General features: G+C 45.5%; 1 protein-coding gene across 1 annotated transcript in view; it reads right to left on the reverse strand.

The window, feature by feature from the left end:
* Positions 1-281: 281 nt before the first annotated feature.
* LOC137321377 (cytosolic 5'-nucleotidase 1A-like) overlaps positions 282-23,305 on the reverse strand; it is a 94,988-nt gene continuing 71,964 nt past the window's right edge. The window contains exon 6 of the mRNA XM_067983763.1: positions 282-676. Coding sequence (XP_067839864.1) covers positions 377-676 — 300 coding nt within the window. The 3' untranslated portion in view covers positions 282-376. The remainder of the gene's footprint in view (positions 677-23,305) is intronic.

A 23,305-nucleotide genomic window follows, 5' to 3' on the forward strand; every position in this document is an offset into this window, starting at 1 on the left:
TTTCCAATCATTTCAGTAACAGTGGCTTAATTAACATGAGAACCTCATAAATAATGGTGAAAAAAAGATTCTCCTTACACTCTAGAGTAACCATCTAGCAAATGAGAAATGTAATCTTGACGTGCCTTTTAAACACACCGATAAAATTAGATTAAAAAAAGTGATGCTAGTAGTTATAGAAGGTGATATCCTCCTAAACAAATACTGTTACTTGCTGGTCTTTTCCTTTGAAGGATTCCACTATAGCTAGATATAATTAATAATAAAACACATAGCTATAGAATCTTCCAGTAATGTAGCTTTAATTTTCCTTGCAGTGTACAGTTGGTATTCTTAAAAACTACAGCAATGACTTTTAAAAGGATCATCCAGCCCCTTAACGCGTCTTGTGTTGTGTGACGGTTGCCGTGCTTGATGGCTGGAGTGTCTGTTCATCAAAGTAAATATGAGGGCGTATTTTGTCTAAGAGTGACGTTTTTGGTAAGCCAGAAAGGATGAATGCCTCGTCAACATCCAGCCCCCAGGCACGAATTGTCTTCAAAGCTTTTAATCCAGCAGCTGAACCACCCTTTGCTATGATCAAGTATACTCGGATTGGGCAATCCATACGTTCATTTTTGGCATAGAACTTTCTCTGGAGTTTTCCGAGTGCTTCCAGAAATCCTACGAGGGGGCCCTATTTGTGAAACAGGTGAATTACAACTTCAGAAACAATTTGCGTGCAATATTTTCCAAAATTTGATCAAAAGCTTCAAGTCCTGCTAACTTTATACTCTGTCATTTTAGGTACCCAACCTCAAGGGCTGTCCATCTTTTAGTTTATATACTTTGTCTCCCTCTTTTAGGTAATCCTAAGCCACACAACTTTCCCCAGTCACAACTCCCAAGAGGATTCTTCAGGGCTTCTCTCAATGCCAATCTGAACCGGTTTTTAATAGGTGTGTAGTAAGAGCCCAGACTGTCTCACTACAAAATGTTTCCTTTTCCTTGTGGGCAAGCACCTCGCCTCCACGCAGTACCTCCACTAGAGCTCCTCAGACTGAGAGTGGGGGCTGACTGGGGAAGAACCACCAGACCCATGTTGCAGAATGGCTTCTAAATCCCTGTTGCATTGTAGAAAAATTGGACTCTTTCATTTTCATTTTAACATATCTACGTCAATTCTGTGGCATCCGTTTTCCTGCAGAAATATTCTGAATATTTTCCAGCATTTACTGCAAAAGAAAATGCCACTAGGCATTGGGCTATAAGTCACAAGTCTTATTTTTATTTTAAGTAATGTATTTACTATATTCTTTGGACTTTTGCAGCTGCACATCTTCAACTTTTTAAAATTTCACACAAACACAAATCTTACACAAAGTTGCTTGTAGCACAAAAGGGTTGTGAAACTGGCCTCATGAAGATTCAAAAGGGCTGAAATTCTGTGACCCCAATGACACTTCTGAGGTGGAAGGTGCAGGAGGCCAACAGACATGGGAATTGTGACAAGATCCAGAGATCTCAGTCTCCACTTGCAATCCCGCTCACTGGTAATTGTGCAGAGACTTGGGGAAGGGAAGGCAGAACTTCTGCTTGCCCTAAACATGGTCCCGAATGTCAGAGGAAATGGGCTAAGGAAAAAGATTTCTCACACTTGGAATTTCTTTGGCCCTAGACTCTTCACTGCCCAGATTCATTGGTGCGGGGCAAGTGCAGTCCCCCGGGCACCCAGGTCTGCATCCCCCATCAGAATGCTGATAGAATGAGAAAAATTGGGCCCTTCATAAAGGGGGCCAATTGAGCAGTTTGATAAACTAGTCCCACACTAGTTGACGAGCAGCTTGCCAGTGCCAGTTGTCATGCTCTCCTCCCACCCCAGGTGGGCATCCAATTCGTGGTCACTTTTTCCCACTCTGCTGCACTTCTGCCCGTGGAGTGGGGCTCAGAAATCTTGGCCCAACATTTTTTTTAATAGATCATTACCCTTTGATTGTGAGTTAAAGCATCTAAATATAAATAACTGAAACTATTTTACCTTTATCTAAATTACTCACTGTGGTTGATCATCTATATGTTATAACAATTTTTCGACAATTATTTTTCAATTTAATATTTAGTACAGTGCTCTTCTAAATTGCATACATGGAATTCTGTATGATGTTGCCTTCAATCTTCCAAGATGAAAAATGGAAATGACACACAACACAATGGCGTTATCTTCACAGTCGACTGATGCAGGCAGTGTTTAGTCACACCAGCTAGTGGCAAGATAGTGATTTTCAAACTTTTTTTGTATGGGTGGCCCCCTGCATATATTGACACACTCCAGAGGACTCCTACAATATATTGACATATTCCTAGGGACCCCCCACCCTGACTTCCAAATGACAGTGTCAGCTAGCCAAAGGAAAACAAAGCTATCATTTCAGAGGACATTTTTATTAGCATACAGCAAAATAATATTATTAATATTTTAATATTATAATGAGCTTTTTGATATTTCCGCTGCAGGTCCTGGTTATTTGGGAGGGGCAGCCGATCCAATATGGTGGGCAACGCACCTCTGTCCCTGTACGGGTGCACAATGCCGCCTGCCATTTTGGACCCCTAGGCTCATGTTTCACGCCTTAATAACGTCTGTGGCCCAATCCAATTTCTGGCCCAGATGACTGTGTAGCATTTACAAGGGCACTGGCGGAGTGGGTGGCCGAGCAGGCATGCTCTCATCCTGAGACAGGACAGCAGATGCCTTTTGCATTGAGACAATGCCACTCTCCTGGGGATACGCTTCAGAATTCCTACTGCTCTGCGCAAAAACAGAATGTAGGAGTGATGTGAAGCTCTAGCAGAATAAGCTGCCATGAAAGCTGTCAGAGTTGTCACCAGTGGCTCTGTTATGGTGGTCCCCCTGTCATGTTCATGGAGCTGAGCACTCGCTCCATGGTTGACAGTATGGCCTCTATTTCGGAGCCATTGCGCTGAAGCATGCAAGCAGGCTGCCCAGTGCACATGGCATTTCCTGATGAATGACCATCAGCTTTCTTTGGTAGTCTGCACCCTCAAAATCAACACCTGAGTTTTCTGCAGCAGTGCTAGGATGCAATCTCGCCCTCCAACAAGTTGGCTTGTTGGAGGGCGAGATTGCATCCACCTGTCCTAGCTCCTGCACACTTGTGCCAGGTGATGCACTACGTCAAGACCCACTCCTCTGGCCTTGCCTCTAAAGTACATGTGGTTGCAGTCTCTGAGCTGCTGCTTGCTAGGGTCAGATTGAGTGACATTGTGTTTTCAAGAAGGTTGCCTTCCTCTTCCTCAAATGCCACAGGGGCCTCGGCATTTTCTGTACCTGAAATGAAAGAGATGGACATGGGTTAGCTTTTAGTGTCAAGAGTAAGCAGAGAGATGAGATCAATTGCGGTTTGCCATGCAGGGTGTGTAGGGTGGGACAGGAGGGAGAAGGAAAAAGAGGGTAAGGTATGAAGAAACCCTTCAGCATGCCTCCTGCAGCATTTCCACTCGCCATGGCCATAACTCGCCCCCTGCCCATCAGGTCAAGGACCTGCTCCTCCAATGGGGAAAGGATGTGTTGGCGGCCTCGGCCTCCTCCGGTTGCTGCCTATTCTTTCATGTTGTGTGTGACCTTGTCCTGCAAGAAAGAAGGGCGTTTGTTAGTGTTAGCCTTGTGAGCTGGTTTGAGAATGTGCCTGTCAGGGTCAAATAATTCAGTTGTTGTTTGCAAAATGTGAGATGTGGGGAACTGAGGGTTGCAACAGTGCTGAGAGTGGAAGGTGTAGAGTGTGTGAGTAGGAGAAGGAGGTGGAGTGAAGTGTGGTGCAGTGAATGTAGGAGAGCGAAGGGAAACAGGGGAGGAGAGTGTTGCAAGTAGTGAGACTGCTGGTGGTGCAGGTGAGAGCAGAGAGTAATTAAGCTTGAATCTAGGATTCTTACCTTGACAACCCTGGTGAGGTCATTAAACTTCTTTAGCCATTGCAGCCCAGGTCCTGGGAGCTAAGCTGCTTGCATTCACCACTTCAGCCATCTCTTCTCACTATCTTCAGTTTGTCTAGAGGGATTTCTGCCCCTTGGGGGGAACATGATCTCCCTCCTCCTGTCAACTGCCTGCACAAGGGCCTCGAAAGCTACATCAGAGAATAGGAGTGTCCTTTCCGCAGCATGTCTCCCAGTTTCCAGAGTTTCCTGCTGCCTGCAGCCACAGTGCATCTCCCCTTTCAGAGGTGCAGGCTGCCTTTAAGTAGTGTCAGCGATGTCCGATTACCCTTCTAACAAACAGGTGCGCAGCCGATAAGCAATGAGGGTAGCACTGGCTGCATTCCTGTCTCAGCATAATGAGCTGCCAGCACCAATTTCACATGGTCCCTGTGACCACGTGAACAGGCGGGTGCAATATGTGCCCTTGTCCCCTGCACGCCCATTTTCAGGCATGATCGAATTTCTAGGCCAATGTGTTAGTAAGTCAACCAGCACAGGAAAAATTTAGAAACCTCCCGAGGACCCCAGAATGGAAAGCATGGTGTAAGCAAAGTTATGGTTGTATGAAATAAGGCTATCATAAAGAGTCTGAGAGCACAATAATGGTGTGATGGTGGGGTGTAATAGTGATATTGAGTTTCAGCGCAAATATTAGCTCTATAGGGCCTATTTTCCAATTCTAAGGCTGTGACAATGGGAGAGGAGCACTGCAAGCTTTTCACACACACACATAATAGGAATGACCAATCCTTCCAAATCAGGCCTGCCACCAGAACTTTACTGATTTTGGAGGGGGATATTTAGTGCAGCACCAGTCCTTAAAGGGTTGGAAGCCAGAATTAAAGGGACGTGGCCACTTAAAGGTAAGTGACTGCAGGTGGGGACAAGATCATCTTTCAGCCTCCCAAGGGCTGTAAGGAAATGAACATTAGTTCTCAGCTTTACTAGAGGCTCTAAATACTTCAACACTTTGTTCCAGTCTTTCCAAAGGGTTTATGGGGCAAAAGAAGTAGTTGAAAGAAACATGAGATTGGCAAAACAAATGTGAAAGTAGGAAATGGAGTCAATGGGCTTGTGATGGAATAGCACAGCACCCAAACCTCCGATTTGAGGACTGTCAAAGTGAAGGTGTTGCAAAAGATGAGTGCAAGGAGGGTTGCCCTTTTTGGCACTCCAGGGCACCATTCATAGAAGACAGCAACGCTGCATGCCTGGCAAGAGGGGGCAAACTATCTTCAGGGCCTGGAAGAAAATGCTGCTGTAAGGAAGCTGTCAACATAAGATACTCGATAAACCCATTTAGCAATAGATGGCCCATGTATGTATGCCATAAATTACTTCCTGGCAAACAGTGCACATTTGTTGCTGGCCCCTGCCAAAGCCTCACAATTCTTACAAGTCTTTCACTGCATATCCATACTGCTACAACTTACAACTGAAATCCTAGGCACACTGACATCTTCAAAGGGCTTCACATATTGAAGCACTTGTATGTCAGTTAGTTAGTTACATGCATACATCTAACGGCATGTAATTAACTGACATACAAGATGGGATGCAAGTTGAGCATATGTTTGTCACTGTGTATGTGTGCCTTTAACTTATATATCAAGACTACCCTGCTTGCACAACAAGGATTTTCTGAATGTATCTTCTGGAATCTCACCTGGAAACACCCCTGTGGGCCCCACATACACCTTTAAAGTGAATTTAATGCTGGTATCTTATTAGCATCCAGTTTGATCGGGGCTCTAAAGGCAATGGGAAATCTGTCAAGTGAAGCCATCCTGTTACTGGCCGTACCTCCCTTTACAATGTCAGTTTCCAAGGGGCCGATCTAACTTTTGCCTGGTCCTGCCCCATAGGAAATCTCTGCAGCCCCCTCCTCGGGGCAGAGACCTGGCATTATTGTGTCCTGTCTGCTGGAAAACTGCCTCACATACGCCACTGGCCCTAATAAAATTTAGTCACTAAGCTAGAAATTCCAGCATGTAGTGCCCATTTTTCAGATGCTACGCAGTCACCTGAGGTTCCAAAATGGTGTCCGGAATGCGCGCGCATGCTTCTAGCGTAACATCTTGGTAAAGGGGTTCGTATAGGTGCAGATAACGAACGCCAGCAGCATGTAAAGTAGGGAGAATATGCATTAGATCAGTGTGCAACGGTGATTTAAAGGGATAGATACCATTTTGGCACTCAATGCTCCAGCCAACGCATTGTCTTAACCATGACCAGCTGAACATATCATAGACAGCCTGGAGGACCCCCTCACCAGCGCTATTTAAAGAGAACTATGCACAATTTACAGGTTAGCTGATGGATTAATGCTTTTGGCTGCTGATACATTTGTACCTGTTTTTGGAGATCTCCTGTACTTGAATACTAGGACGAGGGGACATAGCCTAACTCTTAGACCCAGGACTTGCAGGAGTGAAATTAGGAAATGCTTCTACATGCAAAGGGTGGTAGAACTTTGGAACACTCTTCTGCAAACAGCAGTTGATGCTAGCTCAACTGTAAATTTTAAATCTGAGATTGACAGATTTCTGTGAACCAGGGGTATTAAGAAATATGGGGCTAGATCACAGATCAACCTTGATTTCACTGAATGGCGGAACAGGCTCGAGGGGCTAAATGCCACTGCCAGTTGCTGCCTCCTGTTATGCGCCACCTTCTCCTGAAAGAAAGCGAAAATTGTGTCGGTGAGTGTCCTGCAGGTTGTCTGGGCGATGTGCCTGTCATGGTTGAATAGCTGCTAGTTTGTGTGACCTGTAAGTTGTGGGTGGGCGGCTTGCAACAGTGTAATGTGTGAGGGTGAGAGGATGCATCGGATTGGAAGAGTTGAGTACTGATTGAAAGAGTTTGTTGGTAGGTGGGTGATGGAGTGTGAACTGCTTGGAGCAGTGGATGCGGCTAGTGGTGCAGTTGGTAGGAGATGCCACTTGACAGTTGACCTCACTCACCTTGACTACTCATGTCAAAGCACTGAACTTCTCCTGCACTGCATGCATGATCATGGTGCTATGTGACTGGCATTGACTTTGTCCCCTACTGCCTCCCACTGCCTCTTGAGCATATGTCTGGAGGGCCTTTTGCCCCCCTGCGGATATAGGATTCCCCTCCTTCTGTTCACCTTTTACACTAAGGCCTCTAGTGCATCAGCAGAGAACCTAGGTGCGTGCTCTCTCGCAGGCCTGGTACAAACTCAGATTGGCAGATTGGTGAGGTCTGGCATGCAGGTTGGAGAATGTGGGATTTAGTAGTGCGCAACCTTTATTCAATGTTTTAACTAACTCAACAGTTTGTAAACACAGGGGCGGGACCTGCATCTGTGTTTTACGTGTGCGATGTCCGATCTCCGTTCAGACTCCGTGCGGACCCATATCTTATTTTTTACAAATAAGAGGTGCAGGCTGCCTTTAAGAGGTGCAGGCTGCCTTTAAGAGGTGCGAGCAAATCATGCGATATTTGGGCCTCTCCCTGCTGGTGAGAAGTGTGAAGCTGGTGAGAATATTGCAGCCAGGCCTGATTGCTGCATTACAATCAGGTAAATGAGGAGGCAGCACGAATGTCTCATGTTGCCTGCATCGGAACCACCGAGCGTGGGTTAATCGCGCACCGCGATGCCTGTGCCCGGATTTGGGGGTTCAACAATTTAACCCCCACTTTTTTTTTAATGTTTAGTCTATCTTCAACTAAAACTAAGGGATGAAGGTGACTAAGGAAAGAATTTGCATTTATATAACACATCAGCATATCCTCAGAACATCCTAAAGCATTTCACAACTTTTGAATTACTTTTAAGTTCGGTCACTGTTATTATCTATGTAAATACATCAGGCAATTTGCACAAGATCACACAACAAATGAGCTGAATGACCAGTTAATATATTGTTGGTTGAGGAAGGAATGTGAGCCAGAACAATGGGAGAATTCCCTACTCTCTTCATTGATTTTTTTTATGTCCATCTGACCAACATCGAGGCCTCAAAAAGACAACAATGCAGCACTTCCTCAGTACTGCACTACATTATCAGCCTAGATTACCTGCATAAGTCCTAGGGTGGGTCTTGAACCTTTGGACTTAAAGGTAAGCACATTACCAACTGAGCCAAACTGGCACTATATAAGGTTGAACAAATATGCAATACTGGCAACATAGGCATGATTACTTTGTGCAAGCCCTCCCAGAAACAACAGTCCTGGAAGCTATGCTCAGTGAAGAATGTTAAATATTTTATAAATAAAACTATAATATTAATAATTTGCCAACAATATTTAAGTATTCTGATGACTACATTTACCAATTTGTTGGTCTGTTCTACATATGGCATGAACAATCATTTTAAAGCAAAATATCTCTTAGGTAAAAATTAAACAATATAATTGATTTTCTAATGCAAAAAAAATGGCAATATGTGTTCATCAAGATAGATGTGTCAATGCAAGGGAATGGAATGGTTTCCCATTATTACTACTCACTGAAAGCACTAAACATGCTGCAAGTGAGCCATGACATGAATTTTAGTGCAATAAGTGCTCCCACATAATTTCCTAACATTCGAAGAAAGAAAGAACTTTACAGCCAATTAAGTACTTTTGAAGTGTAGTTACTGTTGTACTGTAGGAAACGCATAGCAAGGTCCCACAAACAGCAATGAGCTAATGACCAGATAATCTGTTTTAGTGATGTTGGTTGAGGGATAAATATTGACCAGGACACTGTGGAGAACTCCCCTGCTCTTCTTCGAATAGTGTCATGGGATCTTTTACTTTCACCTGAGAGGGCAGATGGGGCCTCGGTTTAATGTCTCATCCAAAACACATCACATCTGACAGTGTAGTATTCCCTCAGTACTGCACTGAAGCATCTGCCTTGATATTGTGCTCAAAGTCTCTGGAGTGAAGCTTGAACCCACAACTTCTGACTCAGACGCAAGAGCGCTGCCAACTGAGCCACAGCTGACACGCATTACAGAGTAAATGTTTCAAAACACCACATGGCGCCTCATAGGCAGTGGCCACATACGCCCATTTTGCAATGTATTTAATTTCCCAACAGGTGATTAGGAAGCCAAAAATGAGACCATGCTACCTGCATGCGTGGGACTTATTTTAATATGTTAATTTAGGTTGGGCCTCTCCCTTAAACTCCTGAAAGTGGGTAAGGGACTGACCACAGCATGATGCTTGCTCTGTTGAAGTGGGCACATAGAGGATCTTGGGCCTCTTAAAGGTAGGCAGATGTCAGAGTCATCTGCAAAAAAAAATTCTTCTTTGTATTTTTCGGTAAATGTTGCTGCATTTTGCCCCATGCATTAGCTATTTTTTGAGAACTCTGCCATTTTTATATATTTTTACTTTGCTGCAATTTCATTTCTTCGATATTAGTTTCTTCTGGGTATTTAAATAGCATCATCCAAAATGGTGCATGTGAGCTTTTCTAACTGCTTTCCAAACATGCTGCATGCTTCAGATGAAGAAGAGCAGTATGGAGGCAGTAGACCTAAGGCATTCTATCCATAGCCATCACAACCATGGGGGCAGCATGTACATGCTCCTTCAACTTGTATCTGGACTTGTGAAAGGAGACCTTTCTTCTCCACTTCACAAGAAAGGCTGCTACATAGTTCTACCATCTGCTGCAGGATTAGCTGCAGACAACATCCTGGATTAGAGTCAGTTCTTCCTTTGGAACTGAGAGTACATTCCTGTATCAAGCGACAGACACTGCGATTACAAGGGACAGCATCTTCATCACTTTCCTTGGGAAAGACAGCATAACCTGGACAGAGTTTGCACCAGGTAGTAGGAGACTTCCCTAGAGTATAAGATGCCAGAGATGCCATCCATGTGGACCTCCGGGTTCCTCACATCAACCCTATGGCCTACATGTAAAGAGAGGGCATGTACAATGGATGTTCAGGTGAACACAGGAATATCATGATGCATGCAGGCTATTATCCTGGAAGCAGACATAAAAAAAAACTTGTATTTATGTCACACCCTTCCCCAGGACATCCCAAGGCACTTCACAACCAATGGAGTACTTTTGAAATGTAGGAAACACAGTAGCTAATATTTGCACACAGAGCAAGCTCTCACAAACAGCAATGTGATCACAACCAGATAATCTGTTTTAGTAATGTTGGTTAAGCACACCAATGAGAACTCCCATGCTTTTCTTCAAATAGTGCCATGGGATCTTTTACATCCACTGGATGAGGGGAGGTGGGGCCTATGGTTTCACATCTTATCCTAGTGCAGCACTGAAGTATTAGCCTAGCTTTTGTGCTCAAGTCTCTGGAGGGGGACTTGAACCTACAACCTTCTGGCTTAGAAGTGAGAGTGCTACCCACTGAGCCACAGCTCCATTAGCAAGCAGCTATCCACAGTGACTCTATTTTTTGGAAGAATACCAGGGGAGTGGAAATGGCTCTTAGGAGACCGGGGCTAATGTTTGCATCCATGGCTGATGACTCAACTGAGAAACTCTCTAATAGCAGAGAAGGGACTTGGGCCAGAAGCTTCAGCACCAGTTTGGTATGTCACATCTGTCACCTCCACTCGCAAGAAACGTGTGCCATGTAGGTTTGACACAATGAAAAAGTCTGTGCACTGCTTGAAATGGCACCTCCTAGAGGGTGTGAAATTAACCACTTAAATTCATGCCATTCCTGATGGATTCTGCAAGAAACCTGTGCAACAAAAAATAGCAGACTTACCATTACTTTGTTCCGAATACCAGCAAACTACTTCTACTTCCTGTCAGGTGCAAGGAGCCTAACTGATTTCATCGCCTCTCCAGCTTTCACTGGAAGGTGGTCTCCAGCTCCAAACAGGTCACATCTTGCAGCAGGACCTCCAACTCTTTGGTATCAAATGGAGCAATGCTGCCCATCTGTCTTCACTGTGCTCATGGTGGTCAATTATTCTGCTTTTCTATCCCCATACAACTTGTCCTTTAATGGTAAGCTGAAGACTTTTAAGAGGTACCCACTGGCTGGATTTTCTAAATCCCCAGCCATTTGTGCTGTGAGGCAAACTCTCAGGGCAAGTGTTTCTCATGTCTGTGGCCTATTGAAATTCACTGGCTCCCATTGGAAGATTGAGCCAGGCCATCCCTCTATGCTGGAGGTGTAGGCAGGCCTGAAAATTGTACCAGCACTTTATTTCTGTCAGGCTAGGAAAATTGGTCCATTCTTTTGTATGATATTGCCAAGTTAGTGCTAATTCTAACCAAGGCTCTGTGCAACTGAAGCCTAACTTCCTTTTTTGTAATCCAGGCCCCTTGAAATAAAGGCCAACATTCAGTTAACCTTTTTGATTAATATGAATGGTGAAAAGCTGAGGCTCCAGTACAGATCCCTGGGGAACGTTACTTGTCACATCCTGCCAATCAGCGTATGTTCACTTTATCCTTACTCTGTGTCTCCTACTTACCAACTAATTACCAACCCATGTCACAATGCTATCTCCAATTCTGTATGCTTTTATTTTTGTTAATAATCTCTTGTGCAGAAGCTTATCAATACCTTCTTAAACAACATCCGTAAACCCTCTTCTATCTACCATGTTAGTAATCTCCTCAAAAAAATTCAATTAGTCAGACATGACCTGCCCTTCACAAATCCAAGCTGACTCACTTTGATCAGCTCATACTTGTCCAAGTGCTCAGTCACTATGGGCCCGATTTTAGCACCCGCTATCGGGTGCGTTCTCTGCTGGGGGGCCTCGAAAATCGTAAAATCCAGGATCCCGACTGGATCCCGCCTCGATCCCGCCCACTTCTGGGTTCCCCGCTGACGCGCCGGCGTGCGCGCGCAGCCCCCGCTGGTGGGAATCCCGCAGGCAATTAAAGCCAGCGGGATGCCACTTGAGAGTATTTATGTAGCTATTTCAGGTCATTAACTGACCTGATTAAGGGACTGTGTGTGATTTTGGATCAACATGGGACTGTTTCCCACACTGGGGGAAACACTCCAAGATCGAATGGACGTGTTGCAGCTGTCAGCCTGTGGCAGCTGCAAAGGTCCATTTGACAGGGGTGGTGGGGGAGACCCTCACTCATTGCAGGAGGCCACTCTGTCACTTGGGACAAAGTTTGGCCTCCACCACCCTCCTCCTGACGGTCAAAGTCACCAACCTGCACACTTACCCCGGGGTCCGGAGACATGTACCTACCTTGCGGACCCCCTCAGATGTACATCTTGCGGATGGGGGCCGCCGTAGCTGCAGTCATGACCTCCTCGGAGGGCAAACAGCATCACCAGCCTAGCCGGCCACACCATCCACCTCTGACACGTGGAGCTCCACAACAGAGTGCTGTGACACATCCACCTGTACAGCAGGAGGGAGGGCTACCGCAGAGAGAGATGCGTCGCAGAGGGCACTACCCTCGCCACAGGTTCCACAGACCGAGGCTCAGCTTCCTGGACGTCTCTGAGCAGCAGTACACACGGAGGCTCAGAGTCACTCGACATGTAGCCGTGGACATCTGCCGCCTCTTTCATGCCGAGCTGCTCCTGGCTGGCCCGTGCACCATCTTCCTACCTGTCGCTGTCAAAGTCACCACTGCCTTCCCGAACTTCTCCTCCGCAGCCTTCCAGGGTGCAACCGGGGACATCGCCGATGTCTCTCAGTCGTCTGCGCAGAAGAGCCCTGCAAATACACCTACACCCACTCTTCAGTGACACAATGTGTGGCATCAGTGGTGGGTCCTCATAGTGATACCCAGGAGCGGGCATTATTGCACAAACCGGACAGGATTCGCGAAGACATGGCAGTAGTGGTGCCAATATAATGTGTGATGTGAGTTGTTCTGAAATTCAATAGAAGTAACAACCGTGACAAACCCTCAAACACCCTTGTGCATCTCCTTCATGCTCACGACACGTTTGCCTTACGCTGCCTACTGCACATATGTGATGCATGCCCTGTGGCTGCAGCACAGGTGGTGGGAGGTTGAGTGAGGCTGGCCGTGAGAGAGATGCACGAGAGGGTGAGTATGGGATAGAGCCATGAGATTGTATGAGGATTGGGTTGCGTGGTAGTGGCGGGGTGAGTACTGGCGAGGTGAGTAGGTGCAGGTAAGATGAGGATGGGGTTTCAGTGGGTATGAGGGGTGATGTGACAGAGTAGTGTTGGCAGTGCAGAAGGAGATGTGGGGTGGGGGCAGTGATGTGGCAGACGGAGTGTAGGGGAAAGACTACGTGTACTCACTGTGGCTGACCTACTGAGGTCACTGGACCGCCTCCTGCACTGTGTGCAGGTGGGCGATATGTTGGTGGCGCTGGTGACCTCCTCTGCCACCTCGAGCCAGGCCTTCCTGCTGGCAGAGGCAGGCCGCTTCCTCCTGCCCGCCGGGTGGAAGATCTCTGTCCTCCCCCTCCTCCTCACCCCATGTATTGATACCTGGGGTGAGGCATCATTAAACTGGGAGCAGCCTTCCCCCTGGGCTGCTCCATGCAGTCATCTTTGCTATTGGTTGCAGCATCTGTCAGTGGAGGACTGCCCCTTTAAATAGAGCGCCTCCAGCTGACAGATCTTACTGCGCATGCGCAGCCCGCCCGACGCGCAGACCAGCAGCGGGGAACCCGGAGGCGCAGGTAAGTGGCTCCAATTAGTGCGTTGCCTGCTACAATCGCGCGGGAAACCCACTAATTTCACCGGGCGCGTGGGGCCCACCAGCCGAGAACCCGCACCCCTGCAAAAATCGGGCCCTCTGTCCCTGATAATAGATTCCAGTAACTTCCTCACAACTGATGTTAAACTAGTTTTCTGGTTTCTCCCTCCCTCCCTTTTTAAGTAATGCCTTCCAATCCAAAGGCACAATTCCCAATTCTAGCAGGCTTGAAAAATTATGTCTAACATATTTGCAATTTCCTCACCTACTTCTTTTAATACCCTGCGATGAAAACCATCAGGTCGTGAAGATTTGTCTATTTGAGTCCCATTATTTTCTCCATTACTATTTTTTTACTTACATTAAATCCAATAAGATCCCCCCTGGGACTTATTTTTAGGCTCCCTTTTAGCACTGATATTTTGTCCTCTTTCTCTATGGTGAAAATGGATACAAAGTATTCATTTAACATCTGCCATTTCCTTGTTGTCCATTATCGTCGCATCTGTATCTGTCTTTAATGGGCCCACATTCTCCCTTGCCATTCTTTTTCTCTTACTATATTTATAAAAACTTTTATTTAGCTTTGATAGTTCTTGCAAGTTTTTTTCATATTTCCTTTTGAACCTCATTACTTTCTTTGTATCGCTTTGTTGCTTTCTTTAGCTGTCCCAGTCTGCTGGATTTCTTTGCATTAGTGTAAACCTTTTCTTTTAGATTGATACTGTCTCTTGCCACATTTGTTGACCATGGTTGCTTAACTGCACAAGTGAGTTTTTTTACTTTTAGAGGTACGTATTGGTTTTGTATCGTACCATTAATTCTTTAAATACTTCCCAGTCTATGACTGTAGGTTTACCCATTAACGGTTCAGCCCAGTTTACTTTCGACAATTTATTTCTCATCCCTTCAAAGTTTGCCGTACTTAAATTTAAACACTTGGTTTGTGACTCTCCCTTTACCCTTTCAAACTTAATATCAAATTCAATCATATTATGGTGACTATTCGCAAGTTGTTCCCTTGTGATCAGATTGTTAACTAAATCAAGTCTGGCCTGTTCCTTTGTCAGTTCCAAAAAATATTGTTCTAGAAAATTGTCCCGAATACATTCTAGAAATTTGTTGCATTCACTGCTTGAGCTGTTCTGCTTCTCTCAGACTATGTGAAAATTAAAATCTCCCATTATAACTACATTGTTTTCACTACATGCTTCCCTGATCTCTATATTTATACATCCCTCCCATTACATCACTACTGTCAGGAGGTCTGTAGACAACTCCCAACATATTCTTGCATCCTTTGCTGTTCCTTAGTTCTACCCACAGGGCATGATTTTAACATTGAAAAACGGGTGGGTTGGAGGTGGGGGGGCATTCAAAATCACAACCATTTGAGACCAGCCTTCAACCCGCCCATTTCCGGCTTTCACCGGGGTGGGACAAGGAAATGATTACGGAGCCCCCCCCGCCCCCCCCCCCCCACCCAACGATCATGGACCCCCGCGATGACCCCCCCAACAATCACGGACCCCCATGATGACCCCGACCCCACCCAATGATCACAGACCCCGCAATGACCCCCAATCCTGACCCCCCGTGACTGACCCCGATCCCTCCCCCCATGACTAACTCACCTCCCCCCCCCGGTACCTCCATGATCACTGATGCCCCATGCCCACCGGTGCCCCCACGCCCACCAGTGCACCCATGCCCATTGGTGCCCTGTGCTCACCCATGCCCCTGTGCCCACCCATGCCTCTGTGCACAGCCATGCCCCCCCCATCCATAAAATCAAAGACTTACCTGAACAGTTCCTCTCCCTGGCTGCCCTCCTGTCCGACTGAGACCAGCCTGTCAAGTAGGCTGGTCAGCTGGACGGCAAACCAACAGTAAAAAATAAGACATCCTAACATCAAAATCGTAAGGTCATCCAGGAAACCCGTACTTCCGAGTTTCCCATCCGCAATTTGATCCTCCCACCCGCTTCCAGGCTCGGGGTCAAAATCATGCCCATAGTGTTTCTATTGCCTGATCACCCATACTGAAATCCTTTCTTTCTACTGCTGTAATTGTGCGTTTTATCAATATTGCTACTCCTCCTGCTTACCCAATTTTCCTGTCCTTTCTACAGATCCTATAGCTTGGAATATTTACCTCGAAGTCATCCCCAGCTTGTTGCCAGGTCTCTATAATGGCTACTACATCCTTTAAGCTCTCACATGTTTCGACTTATCAACCTTATTTTTGCTGATGCTCTGTACACTGCTGCAGGCAATTTAATGGGCCAGAAATTGCTGGAATGGCGCATCTCGCGGCGAGCAACATTAATTGGACTTTTTACCTCACCCTTCAGATTGCACTATATTTGTGCCACAAATTGCTGGAAATGTGAACTGATAATGGTGCAGCGATGTCAACATTGCATCTGGGACTGCATGAACGTCGTGCCCAATGTAAGCAATGAAAGAAAATAGAGAAAGAAATAGAGTGAATGTTGGAGAACGAAATAGGGTGAAGTAAAGTCAAATTAGATATAGAAAGAGAAATAAAGAGAGGGAAAGAAAGAGAATAGATTAAGAGAGAGAGAAAGCATTTGGATGAGCACTTGAAATGCCATAGCATACAAGGCTACGGACCAAATGCTGGAATATGGGATTAGAGTAGACAGGGCTGATGGCCGGCGCGGACACGATGGGCCGAAGGGCCTCTATCCGTGCTGTATAACTCTATGACTCTATGAGAAAAAGAGACAGAATAGAAAAGTAAGAAAACAATTTAAAACAACAAGCAAAAGAAGAGGACATTCTAACCCAGCTGTATTTGGGAATTGTTGCATTGGTCCTTGAGAAGTTAATGAGTGAATGGCCGGGTAGGTGTGTGAAATGTACAAAAATTCTTGACCTATGAAGTATGGAACCAGTGGCCCCTGATCAGAAACAGTGGAACTGCTTTCATACGGACATAGGAATTTCTAGACGAACAAGACCAAGGTCCATATAGTTCACCTTCTACCACCCTGGTAGTCACATGATACAATGATATTGGATTTGTTGACTAATCATAGCAATCAATCTCTATCCATTAGTCTACAACCAACCCAGAAGTGACACGAGGAAAACTACGGTGGTGGGGAGCTTTGGGAACCATAGGTCCTAAGTCACCTTTTTCCTCCCAAGCACGCTACACTTACCACATCATGTTTCAAATTATTTATATATTGTATCCCAAAATTATTTTCTGAAAGAAATATGAGTAGGATAGTAGCAGACTTCAGGAGGACATAGACAGACTGGTGAAATGGGCAGCCAAATGACAGGTGAAATTTAATATACAGAAGTGTAAAGTGATGCATTTTGGAAGGAAAAATGTTGAGAGGCAATATAAACTAAATGGTACAATTTTAACAGAGTACAGGAACAGAGAGACTTGGGGATGTATGTTAACAAATCTTTGAAGGTGGCAGGAGAAGTCGAGAAGGCTGTTAAAAAAGCATCTGGGATGCTCAGTTTTATAAATAGAGGCACAGAGTATAAAAGCAAGGAAGTCAGGCTAAACCTTTATAAATCATTGGTTAGGCCCCAGCTGGAGTATTGTTGCCAATTCCGGGTACCACACTTTAGGAAGGATGTTAAGGCCTTGGAGAGGGTGCAGAGGAGACTTACCAGAATGGTACCAGGGATGAGGGACTTCAGTTATTTGGAGAGACTGGAGAAGCTGGGATTATTCTCCTTATATCAGAGAAGGTTAAGGGGAGATTTAATAAAGGTGTTCAAAATTATATGGGGTTTTGATAGGGAGAAATTGTTTCTACGAGCAGGAGAGTCAGTAGCCACAGGACACAGATTTAAAATAATTAGCAAAAAATCCAGGGGGGAAATGAGGAGAAATTTTTTTACGCAGCGAGTTGCTACGATCTGCAATGCACTGCTTGAAAGGATGGTGGAACAGATTCAATAGTAACTTACAAAAAAGAATTGGATATATACTTGAAAAGGTGAAATTTGCAGGGCTATAGGGAAAGAGCAGGGGCGTAGGACTAATTGGACAGCTCTTTCAAAGCGCCAGCATAGGCAAGATGAGCCGAATGGCCTCCTTCTGTGCTGTGGTTCTATGATTCTAATTTACATTTCTGAGTATCGAAACAGCTGTGCATCCTGAAAATTATTGCCTTCCAACGCTAACAGAAGTGTGGATGGCAAGACTGGCACAAAAACACTGCCAAGACAGATAAAAAAATTTAAAAATCTACAGGAACGATTCACTAGCTGTTGGAGTGAGACTCCACAGTTTCATTGTTCCCTTTCCGGGCTGCCAGTGTTGAATGTCATGTCAGGACCATAAATCATGTCATTCAAGGGTCCTTACGACATGAATTACCAGTCCTAAATGGTTGTGGCAAGATTAATTTGCATTTTTGGCATAAATCCAGCAATTTCATGACACAAAATTAATTTCTACGGGGAAGCTTATGGTGAGGTTGCAAATTTTTCAGTTTTGTCCAGCAATTTGTGAAGAATCGGAACTCATGGCATATCTCTTCATCGCCGCAAATTGCTGGATTTGTTACAAAAAAAATAATGGTGAGCACTGTTATTTTTCCAGTAATTTCTGAGCCAAGATCATCACTCCTGCTTTATTTTAATGGCTATTTCATTATTACTTTCTAGAACCTTTTCTGTTCCCAGAATATTTATATTGGGCCAGAAATCGCGCAGAGCGCCGAGGCAACACTCCTGCGAATTAAATTAACGACTATACCTACTGCGGGCTTTGTGGCATCGAATTGCATGATTTTGAACTTTAAAAAAATTGTGCGCTATCAGCCCAGCCTCTGAGCAGCGTGAGTTGACACGCATGGAATAGTCTGTGAGAATAGAAGAGACGCCCACAAAATCTGTCAAGAAGAGAAGTCATGCCCACAAGCAGGCAAGCAGAATTCATTCATTTAAAGTTAGTATTCTGGATGTCTTTGTAAATAAAAACTTTAATTTTTTTAATAAAAAAGCCAAGGAAATAATTGAATTAAATTAAAGAGATATAAGGGAAAAGTTAAAAAAAATTAAAAATTTTAATTTTAAAAAATGATTAAATTAAACAGTAATATGAGACCACATTTTTAAAAGTTAATTTTTAGTTGTTTGGCAGTCATTAAGACCAACCATGCTTTTAAAACTTAGTGTAGACCTGGTACTTTTAAACGCACCTGTTTGGTGGTGTAATTAGTTACTTTCCAGCTGGGCAGATAAGCAAGTCGCCGCTTTTTCAGTGATTTCAATGATTGCAGCGTGCGATGGCCCTTTAATTCAAAGCTGTCAAATCGCTGGCGAACCAACAGGAGAAAGTTCATGATTTCTGCGTTTTACTGTGCAAACGAGGGAACTGGCTCCTTAGATTTGCAACTAAAAACGGTGAGCGCTGTTGAGTTCCTCCGTTATTTTGGGAGCAATTTCTGGCCCATTAACTTTATCACTTCTTTGTACTCTGACCTTAACTCTTAACCCCTGTTTTTCTTATCTTTTGGTTACTATTATTTCCACCCGGATCCCCCCCCCCCGCAAACCTTTTATTGATTTAAGGTCCTTTCTACAGTCCTGTTTATCCTTTCTGCTAGGAAATGGATGGAGTTTTGTACATCACCCATCACCTCCAGTTGAAAATGGGCAGGGACTCAGCAAAAAGGACCCTGACCCTTTCTCTGCCCATTCCCATCACAGCTCTGTCAAAAATTGGTGGATTACAGGTAGAAAACCCCAGCAAATGACTATGTTAGTATGCACTCTTTGTTTCACTGGAATCTAGAAATGAAATATCTGAATTTCCTTCAAGGGATCCATAATTAGCGAACAAAAAACTTCATATGAGAAAGATGTAATACAGAAGTTTAGAGTTTGAAGTGAGACAGAGGCCTTGATTTTTTACAGGGGGACGGGAAGGTATGCGGGAGCCTGGTAGCGGATGACGAGCCTAGCAAGGTCGTGGACGTGGAGATCGGCAGGGCCTCATTTAAATAAATATTTGTAGAATCCCGCCCAAAAACCGGCAAGATTGACTACCTGACTGGCAGGCGGGCGTGGGAATCTGGCGCCAGGAGAACGTAGCCAGGGACTCGTGGGAAGTGAAGAGAATTAGGTTGGTGTTGGAAGACAAGAGGGTGTGGACACAGGTAGTCACTGGAGCCTGTTAAGGACATGGTTGATGGGGTTGCAAGCCTTTATCAGTATTGGGGCGTAAAAATGTGGCCGAATTGCCACTGCAAATACAAAAGTTTCATTCACGCCTCATAAAGTGCTGATGTACAATTTCTTGTGGCAGGAAAGAACTCCAGTATTAGGAGTGACCAAGGATATTTAAAACAAACCTGACTATGCACAGCCTAACAACAAATAAAATGTGTTCCTATAAATATTCTGCAACAGCATTACAGAATAATGCATGGAAGGCAGTCCAGAAGCACCTGTGACCCAAGATGCTAGGAAACGTGCACACTAGATATTAAGATGTCCAGAAATATAGGGAGCATGCTCGAAAGGCCATATCATATGGTGGCCTGGATTAAATAATCAACTCAAAGAAGTTGTTCAGAATTATCCGAAGTGTTCTGAAGGAAGGACAAATTCAGTCAAAGTCACAATACTATCTACTCTGTCTGAACAACTCTGACAGAAAGCTGCCAATGATCTACTTGGTTGGAAAGGTAACACTGTTTTCGATTTTAAGTTACTTCTCGCATATCATAGAAATAGCACAGCTGACTTTAACGCACCACATCAGAAGATAATATGGAACATCTGAAATCAATATTTGCACATCACAGAATGCCAGAACAGGTACCTTCAGATAACTGGAAAGTTCTGTAACTAAGCCCAATGTGAGGAAGCAGAAAAAGGATGGTGGGTAAACATAAAGAGATGTGGCCAATTAAGTACGTCCTGATGAAATTCAGTTAAAATTAGATGGAGATATGACACCTGACAGCTGCTGGGGAGAGCAGCCGGTGTGATCTACTGATAAGTCCAAAAAATGTTTTTTTTATTCATTCATGGGATGTGGGCGTCGCTGGCGAGGCCGGCATTTATTGCCCATCCCTAATTGCCCTTGAGAAGGTGGTGGTGAGCCGCCTTCTTGAACCGCTGCAGTCCGTGTGGTGAAGGTTCTCCCATAGTGCTGATAGGAAGGGAGTTCCAGGATTTTGACCCAGCGACGATGAAGGAACTGCGATATATTTCCAAGTTGGGATGGTGTGTAAGTTGGAAGGGAACGTACAGGTGGTATTGTTCCCAAGTGCCTGCTGCTCTTGTCCTTCTAGGTGGTAGAGGTTGTGGGTTTGGGAGGTGCTGTCGAAGAAGCCTTGGCGAGTTGCTGCAGTGCATCCTGTGGATGGTACACACTACAGCCACTGTGCGCAGGTGGTGAAGGGAGTGAATGTTTAGGGTGATGGATGGGGTGCCAATCAAGCGGGCTGCTTTGTCCTGGATGGTGTCGAGCTTCTTGAGTGTTCTTGGAGCTGCACTCATCCAAGCAAGCGGAGAGTATTCCATCACACTCCTTACTTGAGCCTTGTAGATGGTGGAAAGGCTTTGGGGAGTCAGGAGGTGAGTCACTCGCCGCAGAATACCCATGCTCTGACATGCTTTTGTAGCCACAGTATTTATATGGCTAATCCAGTTAAGTTTCTGGTCAATGGTGACCCCACGGATGTTGATGGTGTGGGATTCGGCGATGGTAATGCCGTTGAATGTCAAGGGGAAGTGGTTAGACTCTCTCTTGTTGGAGATGGTCATTGCCTGTCACTTGTCTGGCACGAATGTTACTTGCCACTTATGAGCCCAAGCCTGGATGTTGTCCAGGTCTTGCTGCATGCGGGCTCGGACTGCTTCATTATTTGAGGGGTTGCGAATGGAACTGAACACTGTGCAATCATCAGCGAACATCCCCATTTCTGACCTCATGATGGAGGGAAGATCATTGATGAAGCAGCTGAAGATGGTTGGGCCTAGGACACTGCCCTGAGGAACTCCTGCAGCAATGCCCTGGGGCTGAGATGATTGGCCTCCAACAACCACTACCATCTTCCTTTGTGCTAAGTATGACTCCAGCCACTGGAGAGTTTTCCCCCTGATTCCCATTGACTTCAATTTTACTAGGGCTCCTTGGTGCCACACTCGGTCAAATGCTGCCTTGATGTCAAGGGCAGTCACTCTCACCTCACCTCTGGAATTCAGCTCTTTTGTCCATGTTTGGACCAACGCTGTAATGAGGTCTGGAGCCGAGTGGTCCTGGCGGAACCCAAACTGAGCATCGCTGAGCAGGTTATTGGTGAGTAAGTGCCGCTTGATAGCACTGTCGACGACACCTTCCATCGCTTTGCTGTTGATTGAGAGTAGACTGATGGGGCGGTAATTGGCCGGATTGGATTTGTCCTGCTTTTTGTGGATAGGATATACCTGGGCAATTTTCCACATTGTCGGATAGATGCCAGTGTTGTAGCTGTACTGGAACAGCTTGGCTAAAGGCGCAGCTAGTTCTGGAGCACAGGTCTTCAGCACTACAGCTGGGATGTTGTCGGGGCCCATAGCCTTTGCTGTATCCAGAGCACTCAGCCGTTTCTTGATATCACGTGGAGTGAATCGAATTGGCTAAAGACTGGCTTCTGTGGTGGTGGGGATATCGGGAGGAGGCCGAGATGGATCAACCACTCGGCACTTCAGGCTGAAGTTGGTTGCAAACCCACGTGCTGGACTCCGCCATCATTGAGGATGGGGATGTTTGCAGAGCCTCCTTCTCCCGTTAGTTGTTTAATTGTCCACCACCATTCACGACTGGATGTGGCAGGACTGCAGAGCTTTGATCTGATCTGTTGGTTGTGGAATCGCTTCGCTCTGTCTATAGCTTGTTGCTTCTCCTTTTTTACATGCATGTAGTCCTGAGTTGTAGCTTCACCAGGTTGGCACCTCATTTTTAGGTACGCCTGGTGCTGCTCTTCTACACTCCTCATTGAACCAGGGTTGATCCCCTGGCTTATTGGTAATGGTAGAGTGAGGAATATGCCAGGCCATGAGGTTACAGATTGTGCTGGAATACAATTCTGCTGCTGCTGATGGCCCACAGCGCCTCATGGATGCCCAGTTTTGAGCTGCTAGATCTGTTCTGAATCTATCCCATTTAGCACGGTGGTAGTGCCACACAACACGTTGGATGGTGCCCTCAGTGCGAAGACGGGACTTCATCTCCACGAGGATTGTGCGGTGGTCACTCCTACCAATACTGTCATGGAGAGATGCATTTGCGACAGGTAGATTGGTGAGGACGAGGTCAAGTAAGTTTTTCCCTCGTGTTGGTTCGCTCACCACCTGCTGCAGGCCCAGTCTGGCAGCTATGTCCTTCAGGACTCGGCCAGCTCGGTCAGTAGTGGTGCTACTGAGCCACTCTTGGTGATGGACATTGAAGTCCCCCACCCAGAATACATTTTGTGCAAATGTAGAAAATTGCCTCCTTTATAAGAGGGCTGATTTGCTAGCTGCAGCTTCGATTCTTCTGGGGTGTTTTCTAGGCCGAGACTCAGTCTTAGACACTCCTCTCCCTTGGCCTGGATGTTAGTATCTTTCTAGTGTCCACATGCCGGGTACTCAAGAAGTGGGAGCTGCAGGAAATCTGGTGGGTGGCACCGTCCCACTGACCTCACCTTTTAAATGTCAGGCCATTTATGGG

Source organism: Heptranchias perlo, chromosome 5 (assembly GCF_035084215.1).
Source record: "Heptranchias perlo isolate sHepPer1 chromosome 5, sHepPer1.hap1, whole genome shotgun sequence".
NCBI classification, from domain to species: Eukaryota; Metazoa; Chordata; class Chondrichthyes; order Hexanchiformes; family Hexanchidae; genus Heptranchias; species Heptranchias perlo.